This window comes from Nomia melanderi, chromosome 13, assembly GCF_051020985.1.
Source record: "Nomia melanderi isolate GNS246 chromosome 13, iyNomMela1, whole genome shotgun sequence".
NCBI lineage: Eukaryota > Metazoa > Arthropoda > Insecta > Hymenoptera > Halictidae > Nomia > Nomia melanderi.
Window position 1 is genome coordinate 6,340,769 of NC_135011.1, and position 13,948 is coordinate 6,354,716.

Genomic DNA, 13,948 nt, shown 5'->3' on the forward strand with positions numbered 1-13,948 from the left:
GTTTGGGACGAACGTGTTTTGAAATTTTACTCATTGTTCGTTGTACCGTTTGCTTTTCTTTTATAAATCATGCGATTAGTTTTGTTTCTGGTTTGCGTTATTTCTGATTATTTTCGTTGAATTTAGGAAGCGTTATCGGGATACTTATAAGGGAATTTATTGAACCTGGGAATTGAAAAGATTATGAAACTTTTTGTTAGGTAGAGTAAGTCAAATGTGATACTGCAATTGTTTCTCATGCCGCATTTCAGTTTGAAGGAGTGAAGCCACTCTTCGAAAAAATGTAAGTTTTTTAAATAAGGTAATTCAAGAGAAAGAAAACTTTGCATTTTTTCAAGAGGTGGTATCACCCCTTCAAACTGAAATTCGACATGAAAAAGAATTACAATGTATTAGGCTTAACTTAATATATTTACACACAAAGTTTCATCATTTCTTGAATTTCCAGGTTCGGTAACTTCCCTTGTAAGCGTTTGTCTACACGAGCTGGTATAATCGCTGTCGCGCCATTTGGATCATTTCGACGTTTTTCAGAAGCTTTAAGCTTCGAATGGTTAAACCTGTACAAAGAAGGCTCACTTGCGCAGAAGTACACGGTAAGGAACGTATTAACATCAGAAATGAAGGAAGAAAGGATGAAAACTGACCAATAAGGGGTGTATTCCTAGCCATCAGATGGTACACAGACTATAATTCCGTGCGACCGTTTCGATTTCCATCGAGTTTCCCATCGTTTCCTACGCCAATGCAGCGTCATAACGTATCGATGGAGCCTAATCAACGCTCAGACCTACTAATCAACGTCAGAAGCAGGCCGGGATCTTAAAAAATCCTTGCAGCTCAAAGACGGGGCCTAAGTGATGAGTTTCGGACGCGAAGAAGCCGGGAAAGGCGCAATCAACGTTAATCAACGGTTCCTCCGGGGGTCGGTCGTAGTGACGGAAACGGGAATGAGATCCTCGAAACTTCGCGGCGCAACTTCGTCTTCATCGGTTCCGCGGCGACGGTGACGCGCGGCGACGAATTTTCGAGAAACCGGCTGCAGACTTAATTAACGTTAATCAACAGACGGGGCGCCCCGCGGGGTAGGAGTGCGTCGTTGCAGGACGATCCAAGGGTGTATTAAAAATAGGGAAACTTCCGGCATTACCGATCCGTGAGCGGTGTTATCACCAGGCGACCAGTGTTCCCGAGGTACTCGTAACCGTAGACGAAGTACGTGTTCGTTTGCCAGACGATGCAGTCGTCGACGTCTTTGTCCCAGTAGAAACGCAGCTGCGAGAGCCACTCGAACGACGACACGTCCTTGCAATCTGGAAACCGTGAGCTTCAAATATTTTCGTTCCTTGTACCTGGTTGTTAACACCTTGCCTTACAGTAACGCGCGAGACTCGCAGTGAACATTTTAAATAGAATTTAACAAACATGAATGTTACGCAATTCCTTTGAATTCAAATTGAATATTGTTCTTCCGTTATCAATTATTATATTGTAAGACAATCGTAGACAGACTATGCTTCGAACTTCTCTCTTTTTTCAATAAATTATTACTGACGAAGTTGTTGCATCGACCACAGTTGAAAAATAATAGGCCAAGGGGTTGACACGTTGACTGTCTTCTCTGTAACATGACTTCTTAGTAATCAAGAGGAATGTCATTAGAAGTAATTATTAGTGAGTTGGTATGATAGATCTATTATGTTCTAATATGTTATACGACTATTTAGTTACTTATGTTATTAAAGATTTTCATTCCTACCAGTTTTCTTATTACAATTGTTTTGGAACTTAGAAGGTTAGATCATCGATGCTCTATGGCAGTCGAAGTGTTGAACCTTTTGTCACCCAGAACGCTTGTTCAAATGTGAATATTTCAATATTTCTATTTACACGTTTCATTTCGAAAATACGGATCAAAGTGGACGTATTGAGGAAACGATGATCTAAAGCAATTTTGTCGAAACTTCATACACAGGTAACGATACGCAGAAAACTATTTTATACGTTTTCTATTTGTTATTCGATTTATTTTATGCCGAATCATAGTGTCGAATATTGCATTGAATTTACTGAGAAAATGGAGCACGGTTTGTTTTAGCGAAAAGGGACGCGTTATTTTGCTAACCCCGATTTCGAATGCTCCAAGAAGAACGCTCGACGAACACCCTCTATTCAAACACCGAGTAACGAGCTGGCCTGCATTAGTTTAATCCGCGCGATCCCATTAATCCGCGACGCGTTTTCATTCCCGATAAATCGACGGGCCGGTTGACGCAGCCGTTTGCCGAATATATTACAACTCGGGGATCGGTAAATATTGTGTCTGTTCACTTAGCAATGTTTGCCGACGTCCGCGGCAAATTGTTTCCACGGTTGCAAGGATAATACAGGTCTGGGCCCCAGCCCCTCCCCGGTCGTTTATCTATTTTCGACCCAATACCGGGAGATGAATTTACGAGGGATCGTGCAGGAGAGACCGAACACCCGTTTTGCACCCCGATAACACGCGTTGCACGTCGTCGAACCGGATTGCGAATTTTATAAATTTCCTGAACGTCTATAAGAAGAATTTAACCCGTTGTTTCTACCTTCATGGAAGATTTACATCTACCTCTGGTGTTACGTATTAATAAGAAAGAAATAGAATATCATTTTCACCGAAAGAAATAATATTGATATTCATTGAATGCAATGTAAAAGATTTAAATTCTTAACACGGTTTATTTAATTAACCTTCAAGTTCTCAATATAATTTTAACGCGAGTCTAACTGGATGTTATAAAGCGAGAGGTTTATTAAATATCGTTACGTTATTTTCAATATAATAAAGTTGTTAAGAGAAGTTTTAAATGGCTTTGATGAATTTTGATTTCCTATGAAAATTGGTAAATCTTTTAATTTGAAGCTGCCAGAAATTTTGAAGGGAGCGATATTAAAACGCAAGGGATTTATTAAATATTGTTACGTTATGTTCAACATAACAAAATTCTCAAGGGAAGTTTTAAATTGCTTTGGTAAATTCTGATTTTGCATGAAAATTATTAAATCTGTTAATACGAAGCTGCCAGAAATTTAAAGAAGTGAATGGTATAGGGGTGGAATCGGTTGAATCTATCGAAAATCGTAGACATATGATCACTTACTGGCTCTGTACATCTTCTCGATAACGTCCCTCGCGTGGATCTCGATCACTACGATGGCTTTGAACTTGAGCCGATCCAGACGAGTCAGATCGCCGCGGATCGCCTCCGAATATTTGCTCAACGCTTGGTTCTGACGTTTCCGGAGTTTCTTCAGCGGTCGTCTGGAGTCTGCCAACCTTTCAAGCGCGGGAGATTCATTGAAACCAGTGTCATTGTCACTTAAAGCATTCGCTATTCAAACATACCCCATTTCATTAAATCCAGTGTATTCCTCTATCAAATTCACCCCTTCGCTCAAACGACATCAAATTTCACAGACAACATTTACCAAAAATGCGTGTCTATTCCGATCGACATAATTATACAAACACCTATCCTAATTCGCTACCTCCCAATCTCTAATTTCCAAAATCGACATAAACGAACATCCACACCCCAGAAACATTCCGCCAAACTCAACAGTATATCTCCGTAAACCCAGTATTCAACAAAACTCGAATCCAAGCATGAGAATTCCCTACACGTCGGAAACGAACAAAGCCCTGAACGACACGGGCGCCGTTAACCCGAAATAAACATAATTCAGCCCTAGAATCGCTCCGAGAACCATCAAAATCTACCGCGTTCCTAATCTACCCCTTGAGGAAGCGGTCCGCCGCCACGCGGCCGGAGGCGCGGCCATTTAGTCAGCTCGTTCCACGTCCAAAGCGTAACAGAGAAATTTTTACCCGACAATTCTCCTTCAACGGCATAATCAGCCTTTCCGCCCGACACTTCTGTATCCTTTTATTTCTTCCGTCGTTTGCTAGACCCGCCTCAGGATCTCCCTCACCCCCACGCCCCCACACCCGCCGTCCCGGCAGTATTAAAGCGAGAGAGACGCTCGGGGTGCACCGGTTACCTTTCTATCCTCCCTTGGCCCTGCCAACCCCCACATTATGGTTACACGAACGTTAGAACAGGGTCCCGGGACGGAGGGATTTTCTCTGGCTACGTAGGGGTATATAGACGGCACTGGTGTGAGTTAAATTATTCGCAGTACGGCTAGTATATGCAAACGAGGGAGGAAGGGTGCGGCGTAGCCCGAGTCTGGATCGCAGGCACGAGAGCTAGAATATGCAAAATTCCCCTTATTAGAGTTACCGTGTCCCTCTATCCGCGATCCCAACCCCCTCGCGTCTCTCACTTTCTCCCGGTTACACATCCCAACCCCCCCTTCCGTCGCCGCGGCCCGCGTCTTCGCCCCGTTCTTCCCTTTCCGGCCGTCTCCGACAGCCTTCGGGGTGTCCCGGACTAGATTCAGTTTTCCCTAACCGTTCCCCAACCCCTAAGGCCCTCGCCGAAGCGAGCTGGCGCAACGTTCGCCGGATAACTAACGCTGCCCGCTAAATTTTCACGTACACCGTCGGCCACTCACTTGCAGTGCACCAGGGTGCGGGTACAGTCGGCCGTCCACTGGATCTGAGTGGACGTAATTCCCGGCTGGCTCGGCCACTCTTTCACCCACCTGTCGCGTTTCCCGGTCATTTTTCGCAGCGCCGCGCGGCACTGCCTCAGCGCATCGCGCAGGCTCGTCCTCATCGCGGCTTCTGCAATTCCGCGGATTCTAGGCTTCACCGTTACTCTTTTCGTTCGTTCCGTGGTTAGGTCGTTACTTTCTCCGGTGACAAGGTTTTATTTTGCTTCGGGTTGAACTGCGTTCGAATGTAGACGCACAGTGCGGCTGCCTGCGGATGAAATCTTCAGATTCGACTAATCATATAACGAACATTGAAGGTTACCGATGTGTTGCTAAGTTGTCCTTGCTATACAACATGATCTTCATTTAAAAAATAAACCACCATGTGCGACTCAGTAGCTTACAACTCTTGTCTAAAACATTTTTTGGCAGCACTCATACTTTTTAAGTTATTGAGTTTTGTCTATAAAACTTCCATTTGGCCGCACTGTGCACTTTAACCCTTTGCCCTACGATTTATTTCTTAACTATGACCGACAAAGCTACTTTAGTTAGTAATTTATTTGGAAACGGAACTTTGATGTTCATTCTAGGTTTATTCCGATGATTAATGATCGCTAATAGGAAAGTTCAATTTTATTTATATTTGGAAACAATAGAATACACCTAGAACTCTTAAATTCAGTTCCAAATATTCATCACGAGTCTGTCACAATATTGTAGGTCAAGGGGTTGACGCATTGTACGCTGGTACCGCGTAATCACTGGGTTTTTAGTGTATCGCTTAATTACTAGTACTACATTGATACATTTTAGATATGTATGATACAAATCCGAAATAAAATTAACACGTTGAATGCAATGGCGGTTACTGGTGACCAAATGGAATTACCATAGTTCATTCAATTAAACAACCATTTGAAAACATTTCTATATTATAAATAATGCTACCTGATGCGGTGACATTCAGCTGAATGAACGTGCAATAATAATTTTTTCCATTCTTGTAGTTTGCTCTATGGAATCGTGCGGCATTCAACGTGTTAAACAGTCGTATTCCTTGTTGTTCTTAATAAGTTACAAATTTCGGTTTCATAGATGTTTAAAGGTATATCGATATAATCATCCGCGCTCGGGGTTTTAGCTGAAATTTAGCCAGCGTACAATGTGTTAAAATGCCGGGTGAAAGGGTGATGGAATGAAACGCGGGTTAATCTTTTTTCTCTATGCGCCGTTCTTCTTTTCCCGTTCACTCGCGACAGTTGCTCGCGCTGGCCGCGAGCGCGACCGGTTAAATCGGATTTTCGACGGGAATGTTGCGAGCCAGTCGCGCGTTTCCGGCCTCGGAACGGCAACTGCTCTCGGTGGGTACGGGAAGTCGTTTTTTTTTCGGCGGGAAAGAGGTGAAATTTGAACGTACGCGTGTCTTTTAACTTTAACCGTTGTTGGATTCAATTTGCGCTCTACCGCTGCCTTCTATGGAGATCGCGCGCGACCTGCCTTTTAGTTTAATGATAAACGAGCACCGAATGGGTGACGACATTACGGAGAAAGTAACGAGACATTTCGGCGTGAATTTAGTTTGAGAATTGTTAAGGACGTTCGAGTGATTTTACCGATGTTGCACAGCCACATTTCGACTTGACCTTCTAGGAGAACTGGGATATCGTAATTGATGTACTCCCCTTCGCTGGAGAACATCCCGTTGGCGACGTGTTTTCCGGCTAACGTCTAGAAAGAAGCATGAGGAATTTTTAAAACGTCGAGAAAACGTCGAGTGTCCTGTAGATATTCTAATTTTCTTAACACTAGTACTACCGAATACTTGAACTGACTTTTAAAAATTCCTTTATAGAAGCTACAAGGCTGCGTTTATTAAGATTTCGATTGACTTATATTTCAGTTTAGGTATCACCGAATCAACGTCTCCAATAATTATCTCAGCAAGTATCAGTGCCTTTTCAAACATTGTAAAACAAGATGTAATTTTCATCAATCTAACAGTTCTAATGTTACATTTAAAGAGAAAGAAAAATCAATTCTACTTTCCTCGTAAATCTATATATCTCCCAAATATCAAACATTGATAACAATTAATAAAATAAATACCATTACCTTCCAAATAACCGACTTCACAAATTACCACACATACTTTCTCAAAATCCCAAAGTAATCCTCCAAAACGAATCAATACCATTAAACAATAAGACACAAAACAATTCAAACGCCAATGAATACAGTACCCTAGCCATGTTCAACGACTTGATGTTCTCGAACAGTTTCTTGATATGTGGCTGTATCATTTCCGGCTTCCTGGCGTTCGCAAGGATCTCCAACAGATCATCGTTCGAGATGAAGTAGAACCTGGGGAACACGTGTCGCTTGGTTTCCAGGTACTGTTCTAGGGCGCGTTGCATCAACTCCAGGTTGTCGTTGATTTTATTCAGAACTTCGAGCAGGCCGGCTGCGGGGTATGAAAACGGGGGAGGGCAAAGTAAAGCACGGAAAGGAGAGAGAGAGAGAGAGAGAGTGTGGGAAGAAAAAATGCAAATGCTTCTGGTAGACCGGATTTACATTATTTTATAGCGAGGGCCGTCGCGTCGGCACGCCCGGTTCCTTCTCCTTTTTCCACCCCTTTCCACCCCTTTCCACCGACGACGACGCGCTGTACATTTTCTTGCCGCTTTTTTTCCCCCGTCGCACCGCTCCCTGAATTGCACGGATATTACAGCGCGAATCCGCCCTCGAATTACAATGTATTACGCGCGCTTACGGTCCCATGATTTTCCTCGCGCCTTTGTGTTTGCAGAGACGTTACTTTCGAATTATAACGCGACGCTAAGAAAGACGAAAGAGACGGTGGGAGATAGAAACTCATATGAATATTACAAGGTTTTGAAAACTGGCAGACAATTGTGTATATTCTTCGATGTGGTTGGTGATTTATGCACTCTGTCTTCAGCTTTATGCGGAGAGAGTGATTAATGGGACGTCATTAACAATACTGAGCTGAAACTGTGCATATTCATAAGTGGCTTTCGGGCGAGAGCCGTGTCTGGTACGAATTTGTTCCCATCATTGCAATTGGCTTCATCAGGGGTTAAAGACACTGGCACTGCTGTGTGCCTAGGAAGACTGTCTTTACATAGGTACCTGGTTCATGTTCATGGAATCATCAGTAGTTTTCAATTGGTCAGCTGATCTAGGCACACACCGGTATCAGTGTGTCTTTAATCCATGATGAAGCCAGCTGCAATGATGGCGAAACGTTGGGAACAATATTCTGATTGTTTTGGATTTTGTTATATAGTTTGTGAGAACATGAATTGAGGTTTGTATTGATTGCAGTTTGGGTTTAGGTAAATTGATATATTTAATAGTTTTTCATAAAACAGTCTATGCTTTCTTGATGATTGTGAAAGAAGAGAAAAGGGCCATTTTTGTCTATCTGATGGTTCTAATCTTAATGAGTTTTAATTTCGGAATTCGGCGTTGTCTCTTTTAAATGTTAAATCTGTTTGATGAAGTTAATTAATGTCTATAATTATTTCTGTATTGGAAGAATTGTTTCGAACACTCACGTGGATCATGAGTGGCGGGAAGTGCCAAACCTGCCTTCGCCATTCGCGACGTGATTTTGCTCCATTTTCTCGTTAACTTCCCGTATGCGGCTGCCTCTTTGGGCAGCTGCTTCTTGATGTCTTCAGTGGTGAAAATGTTGTCCATGTACATGTAGCCGCGTTGAATTACCAGGGTCATTTCCAAGACCTCTCCGATGTAGGAGAGGGTGCGCTCCCACTGATCAACTTCGGCAGCGAAGGGTTCGACGAATCTAGATCGCGTCAATCTCAGAATCTTAACAAATCTCTTTAAATATTATCTTTAAACTACGGAATTTTATACGTTTATAAAAATCATATAACTATTACAAAATAACACCTTAAAATTCAATGACTATACGGAATTTTAATTAGTATCCACAATGAATGTAAAATTTACTTATGAAAATGTGAAGTTACATCAAATTCCGTAGTCTAACTATTACTATGAGAACGCAGCGAACCTAGTCGCTTTCATGGCTGACAATTGAACCTGATGTTCGTCTAGAGTCTGCGTTATGTCGTCGATGGATAGCAGTTTGTAGATTTCTCTGTCTTTGTACGGGGCCATTTGTATGGGCATCGTGTCCCAGGACAGTTTGATGTGTTGAAGACCCTAGCAATCGTAATAGAAACAGTATAAGAATGATTAGAAATGATACTTCTGAAATGAATTCCTCCTGTACTTGTTGAAACATCCTCCACCTTATTGCAATCGGTTAACAGACCAAATACATCGTCAATATCCGCTCTAACCAGCTGGATTTAACGACCAAGAGATCATTAAACGCGAGAACAAGTTTGCTCACAACTTCAATGGCCAGCTCCATGGTAGCCGCGTTCGAGATATCGGAAATCTGCTCCGCGAAATTCTGCAGCTGCATCTCAGCGATCACTTCCAGAGTGAACGCATCCGAAGTCTCATCGAAATCACGGCCGATGGCGTCTTTCACCTTCCGCCAATGCCGAGGCCTCATCGCCGGGTTCTTCAAATCTGTGATTAACGGAAGGGTCCGCCTAAACTTGTCCACCAGGATTCTGTAACAATTTTTCTCACTTATTTCATCGAACTCTACCTTTCCTCCTAAAAATAGAGCGAAAATAAATACGACTGATAGTTAATAAAATTCTGAACACCACATCATAGCCTTTTAATTGTTCTTCACTAAGCCATTAGCACAGAAATAGCCGTTGAAAACAGATAAAAGGATCTATGACCGAACCGAAGGCTATCACACTTTATAGAACGTAAAAATAACCCTGAGGTTAATTGCTGTTAAATATAGGTTTCTCCTGGTTTCGAATCACAGAAACCTTATTAGCAGAGGGAATAAAATTTGATTCGAACTGTTATTATTCTTAATTTGTTTGCAAGGATTTGAATCTGTCCGCAGGAATGTTTTCAGTCAGACGATCACCTGGTGTGCTCAATGACCTCCCAGTTCTTATCCTTAAGCTCCCTGCTGAGGCGATTCAGCTTCCTGAAGAGGACATTGGCGGTGTTGTCCATCTCCTCCATCTCGATTTGCCAGAAGTTCTCGGTCCTGTACCTCTCCCAGGCCTCTTGCCACTCGTTTGTTAGCTGCCACACCAGCTCAATGGCGGAGAGATCCTGCAATCGAACACTCGAGCGTTTGGTCGAAGGTAAGAACGTTGATTTACCTTCTCGAGCTGCGTCAGCTCTAAGTTGTCCGGCTGGCTGATGCCGAAGATAGACAGCTGCGACTTCAGTCTACCCTCTCTGCCTTTTAGGGTGTCGATCTCCATACGGACGTACTCTATCCAGGCGAAGGCGTCTGCGATGATCGATAGAAGATTAGAAAAACTTTGAATTTCATTGATCGATCATGTGTTTCTACCTGAAGTCAACCATTCGGACGTGAAGGGACCGCTCACAGCGAATTTAGCGACTAGCATGGACACCTCGTCTTTCAACATTAGAGCGTCTTGTAGTAACATCTGCTTGAACTCCTCCTATAGAAATATTGTATTACAAATGTATGTATGGAAAGTAATAGTAATTGTGTTAAAAATGTATGTATAGAAAGTAATAATAATTGTGTTAAATATATATGTATAGAAAGTAATAATAATTGTGTTAAAAATGTACGTATAGAAAGTAATAATAATTGTGTTAAAAATGTATGTATAGAAAGTAATAATAGTTCTATTAAAAATTTAAACTACGTATGCTATAGCCTTTTCGATAATAATATATTAATAATTGACGATAAGTACTTCACTTCTGGATTTGAAGTGTAAGTTAATCGCTTCTAAAAGACACAATTTTATTAGCCTTATCAAAGATAAGATTTACTACCAATCAGCAACGGTAAGCTCATTATTTTCAAAGTAACATACAAATTTCAATAAATACGTTCTAAATGCACAATCATCCACTGTTTATCATCACTCCCCTCAAATCTGCACCCTTTCAATTCGCTATCTTCGAGAAGGGATCGCTCACCTTCTTCTCCGCCAGCATATTTTCGCTCTTAGCGAGCAGCACCAGGTACGCAGCCCACGCTGGCGCGATGTGGTTCAACTTCCGCTTGAAGTCGAACGACAGCGTCACGTCGTACTTCTCTGCGACCGAAAGGACAACAATTAAAACGTCGCTACACGCGCCGCACCGCCGCGTTCCTCTTCGAAATCACGATCTCACGGGTGATCGAGCCCCTATGAGAGCTTTACGCTAGACAGTGGAAGCGTTTAAAGGTTTACCCAAAGTCTGGTATTGCTCCTGGATCTTCGGGAATTCCTTCTCCTCCCTCGGAATCTCGCCGGTGAGCCTCTCGAACAACTGCAGCGAGTATTGCATACTGATCAGATCCGTCGGTTCCTTCGTTATTCTATGAACGGATGAATTTGCGTGAAATTCTGAAAGATTCGAAGGAACAGGGGCGAAAGAGAGGGGGGCAGGAAGGAAGGGGAAGAATTTATGAAGCAGCCGGACCACCCCCGGGTCCATGGAAAATTTACGTGGAGGATATCGATGGAGTAGACAGACTTCCTTCCAAGAAAGATCCCGTGCAGTCCGATTCCCTTCGAATAATATGACTCTATCTTGCTGTGGAAATGTTGGGCAACGAAAGAAGGTCATGTACTTTCTTGGAATAAGAATTAATGCTAGGTTCGCGGACATTTGCTTTACAGTTTATTTTATTCTTCCTGGGAAAATTGATGTTCGATCGTTCGGATCTTGGAAACTCGAAGTTAGAAATTAAAGGTTTAGAAATAGAATATTAGGATGCATATTCAAGTAATTGCTTCAGTCAGAATCAATGTAATTCACTAAATAATGTTTATAAAATTTAATATATGTTAGATCAACGCGTTCAGTGAATCTACCGTTTAGCGATACGATGATTTTTATTAGAAACGTGTTATTCATTACGATAATCACTGTTATAATTCTTTATCAACAAAATACAAGTTTATTGATTGTATTTTGAAGTATCTGTCCTGTAAATCTGTTACACGAAGTTCATTAGTTATCTAACACACCAGAAGCTCGATTGTCTACTCTAATTAAACGTCCAACATTTAACGAAAAGCTCGGTAAAAACTTTCACGAAGGATCTTTGTAAAATTCGATCTCATACATAGCCAGAGTTATAATCCAAGCATCCGAACGATCTAGTTCGAGGTTTGGATTGCGAAAAACACTCGGCCGGTCGGGCCGCTGTTTGTCAGGATGCATGGAGAATAAAAAACGCGGGAATTTCGCAAGGGAGAAATGTCGAGAGCCGGATGTGATCGCGCGGGGTATCGGTAATTAATTTGTAACTTAAACACAATCCAATTTGCGCTTCGTCTCGGTTACGGGCGGAGGGTAAGTACTGTTTGGTTGAGTGGTTCTCTGATAAATGGTCGTGGAGGGACCAATTGCTCCTCGAATCGGCTTGATTGCCGCCTGAAGAGCGTTTAAAACCCCAAGGAAACCCTGATTATGTGCTCGAATACGGTTTCAAGGTTTTCGCCGGCTCGAACGGTGTTCAGGGCTCGAGCGCGACTTTTAACGATAAGCGATCGTACACGCTTTTGCACGCGGAACTCGGATATCGGATACTCGACCGGGCGCGCGGAGCTCCTCGAACCAATGATAATTGGAATATATTTATTGCGGGTAAGATTCTAGAGGTGCCACTCGTTTTAATATGTACGCTAAATTGGAGTGAACGAGAGATTAACGGGGAAACGTGGAAATTTCGGTGGGCAAAGGGAAGAGATTGGAGATCGACTGAATTGATGTCGGTGGTTAAAAGGGAATTAGATAATGGGAAAATTGCTCGACTTGAAAATATTTGGTAAATCCATTCAGATTTTATATGGATTATAATGTAGTTTCACTGCTTTGGTATCTGACAAAATGTTGAAACTGTGGAAATACACGCGCCCTTTGTGACTGTTTTTATCAGAAAGATATTATATTATCAGAATATTACATATCTTATATCTCTCGTTTCTTATTTATTGTGTATCTTATTGGTAATACTAATTATAATATACGTTTCCTTAGTTACTGTTATTGATCCATTCGATAATTCTCCAATAATTCCTTTTGGATCGACTACTGAATGGAACTTTGTAGTGTGGTACTTACTTCTTCGAATTCTCCGCGATGTAGTGGTACACATGGCTCACCATGTTCTCCGTTTGCTTCTGCAGGAGCATGGTGAACTTTTCCTGCCAGATCGAGCACTCCTCGATGATCGTGCCTTTCAATCTATCCGCGTTTACGTCGAGGAAGTGAACGGACGTCACCGTTTCCTGCATGTAAACGTTATTCGCTACCATAACGTACTTCGCGATATCCGAGTCGTAAGATTCCGCCGTGGGTTTCAATTTCTCGTACCTGCAGCGAAATAAATTTGCCCGGTTACCTCGAATCGACGAGTGAAAAGCCTCTGAAGTCACCTTTGAAGGTACAGGTGTCTGTTGACCTCCCAGACCTCCTGGAAAGGCTCCCATGTTTTCAGATAATTCTGCACCTGCGCGAAGCAGTGATTCACGTCTCGAAAGAAGAGAATATTTACGTTAGGAGAGAAAGCGAAATGGAAGGCTGGAAGTTTGATAAGAACCGAACTTCATCGGAGGTTATAGGATTATCAAGTATTCTAAGTAGACTCGGATTATTAGGCACCATCGTTAAGTTTTTGCTGGATGTCCAGCAGTTCTATGTCCTCTTGGTAGATCTTCCAAAATGGCGGCAGTTCTTGCTGGAATTGGAACCTGCTTACGAACCTATGAACACTTTTCAACGGTTCCAAGAGACTGTCGAAGATCCCTGAGACCAACGACGCGATTTCCATCAAGTCTGGCGTGAAACTGATCTAAAAGCAAGTGGATCGTTCTTTATTCCATTGAAATTTCATCCGAAAATTCACGCCTACCTTATTATCGATCAGATCGACGTGAACCAAAATAAATGGCGACGGAGGCGACGTCCCATCGCCGTGGAGAGCGATGAGCATAGCTTCCAGAGATCCTCTCAAGCATAATCTGAACGTCTCCATGATTACTACATCAATCCTGTTCAGATAGTCCTTCCATTCTTGCACACACTATCATCAGAATGAAACAAATAATTCCAAGGTGTGTATTATGGGACAAGGAAAGTATCTCCAAATATTCAGAGAATTATTTTAACTATTTTAACAAGAAAATTATACAGAGATATAATAGACTTCGCATTTCTATCGTAATGATAAAATCTATAATATGGTCACTAATAACCGAAACTT

The 13,948-nt window shown here is 42.2% G+C and overlaps 1 protein-coding gene across 1 annotated transcript in view; it reads right to left on the reverse strand.

The window, feature by feature from the left end:
- kl-2 (dynein heavy chain 2, axonemal kl-2) overlaps positions 1–13,948 on the reverse strand; it is a 61,783-nt gene that overhangs the window by 33,507 nt on the left and 14,328 nt on the right. The window contains exons 9-25 of the mRNA XM_076373018.1: positions 13,598–13,768; positions 13,348–13,537; positions 13,122–13,218; positions 12,808–13,059; positions 10,926–11,053; positions 10,669–10,787; positions 10,061–10,175; positions 9,864–9,997; positions 9,620–9,813; positions 9,011–9,239; positions 8,666–8,817; positions 8,184–8,434; positions 6,846–7,066; positions 6,219–6,333; positions 4,561–4,732; positions 3,144–3,319; positions 1,151–1,313 (exon numbers count right to left, since the gene is read on the reverse strand). Of these exons, the coding sequence (XP_076229133.1) occupies positions 1,151–1,313; positions 3,144–3,319; positions 4,561–4,732; positions 6,219–6,333; positions 6,846–7,066; positions 8,184–8,434; positions 8,666–8,817; positions 9,011–9,239; positions 9,620–9,813; positions 9,864–9,997; positions 10,061–10,175; positions 10,669–10,787; positions 10,926–11,053; positions 12,808–13,059; positions 13,122–13,218; positions 13,348–13,537; positions 13,598–13,768 (2,879 nt within the window). The remainder of the gene's footprint in view (positions 1–1,150; positions 1,314–3,143; positions 3,320–4,560; positions 4,733–6,218; positions 6,334–6,845; positions 7,067–8,183; positions 8,435–8,665; positions 8,818–9,010; positions 9,240–9,619; positions 9,814–9,863; positions 9,998–10,060; positions 10,176–10,668; positions 10,788–10,925; positions 11,054–12,807; positions 13,060–13,121; positions 13,219–13,347; positions 13,538–13,597; positions 13,769–13,948) is intronic.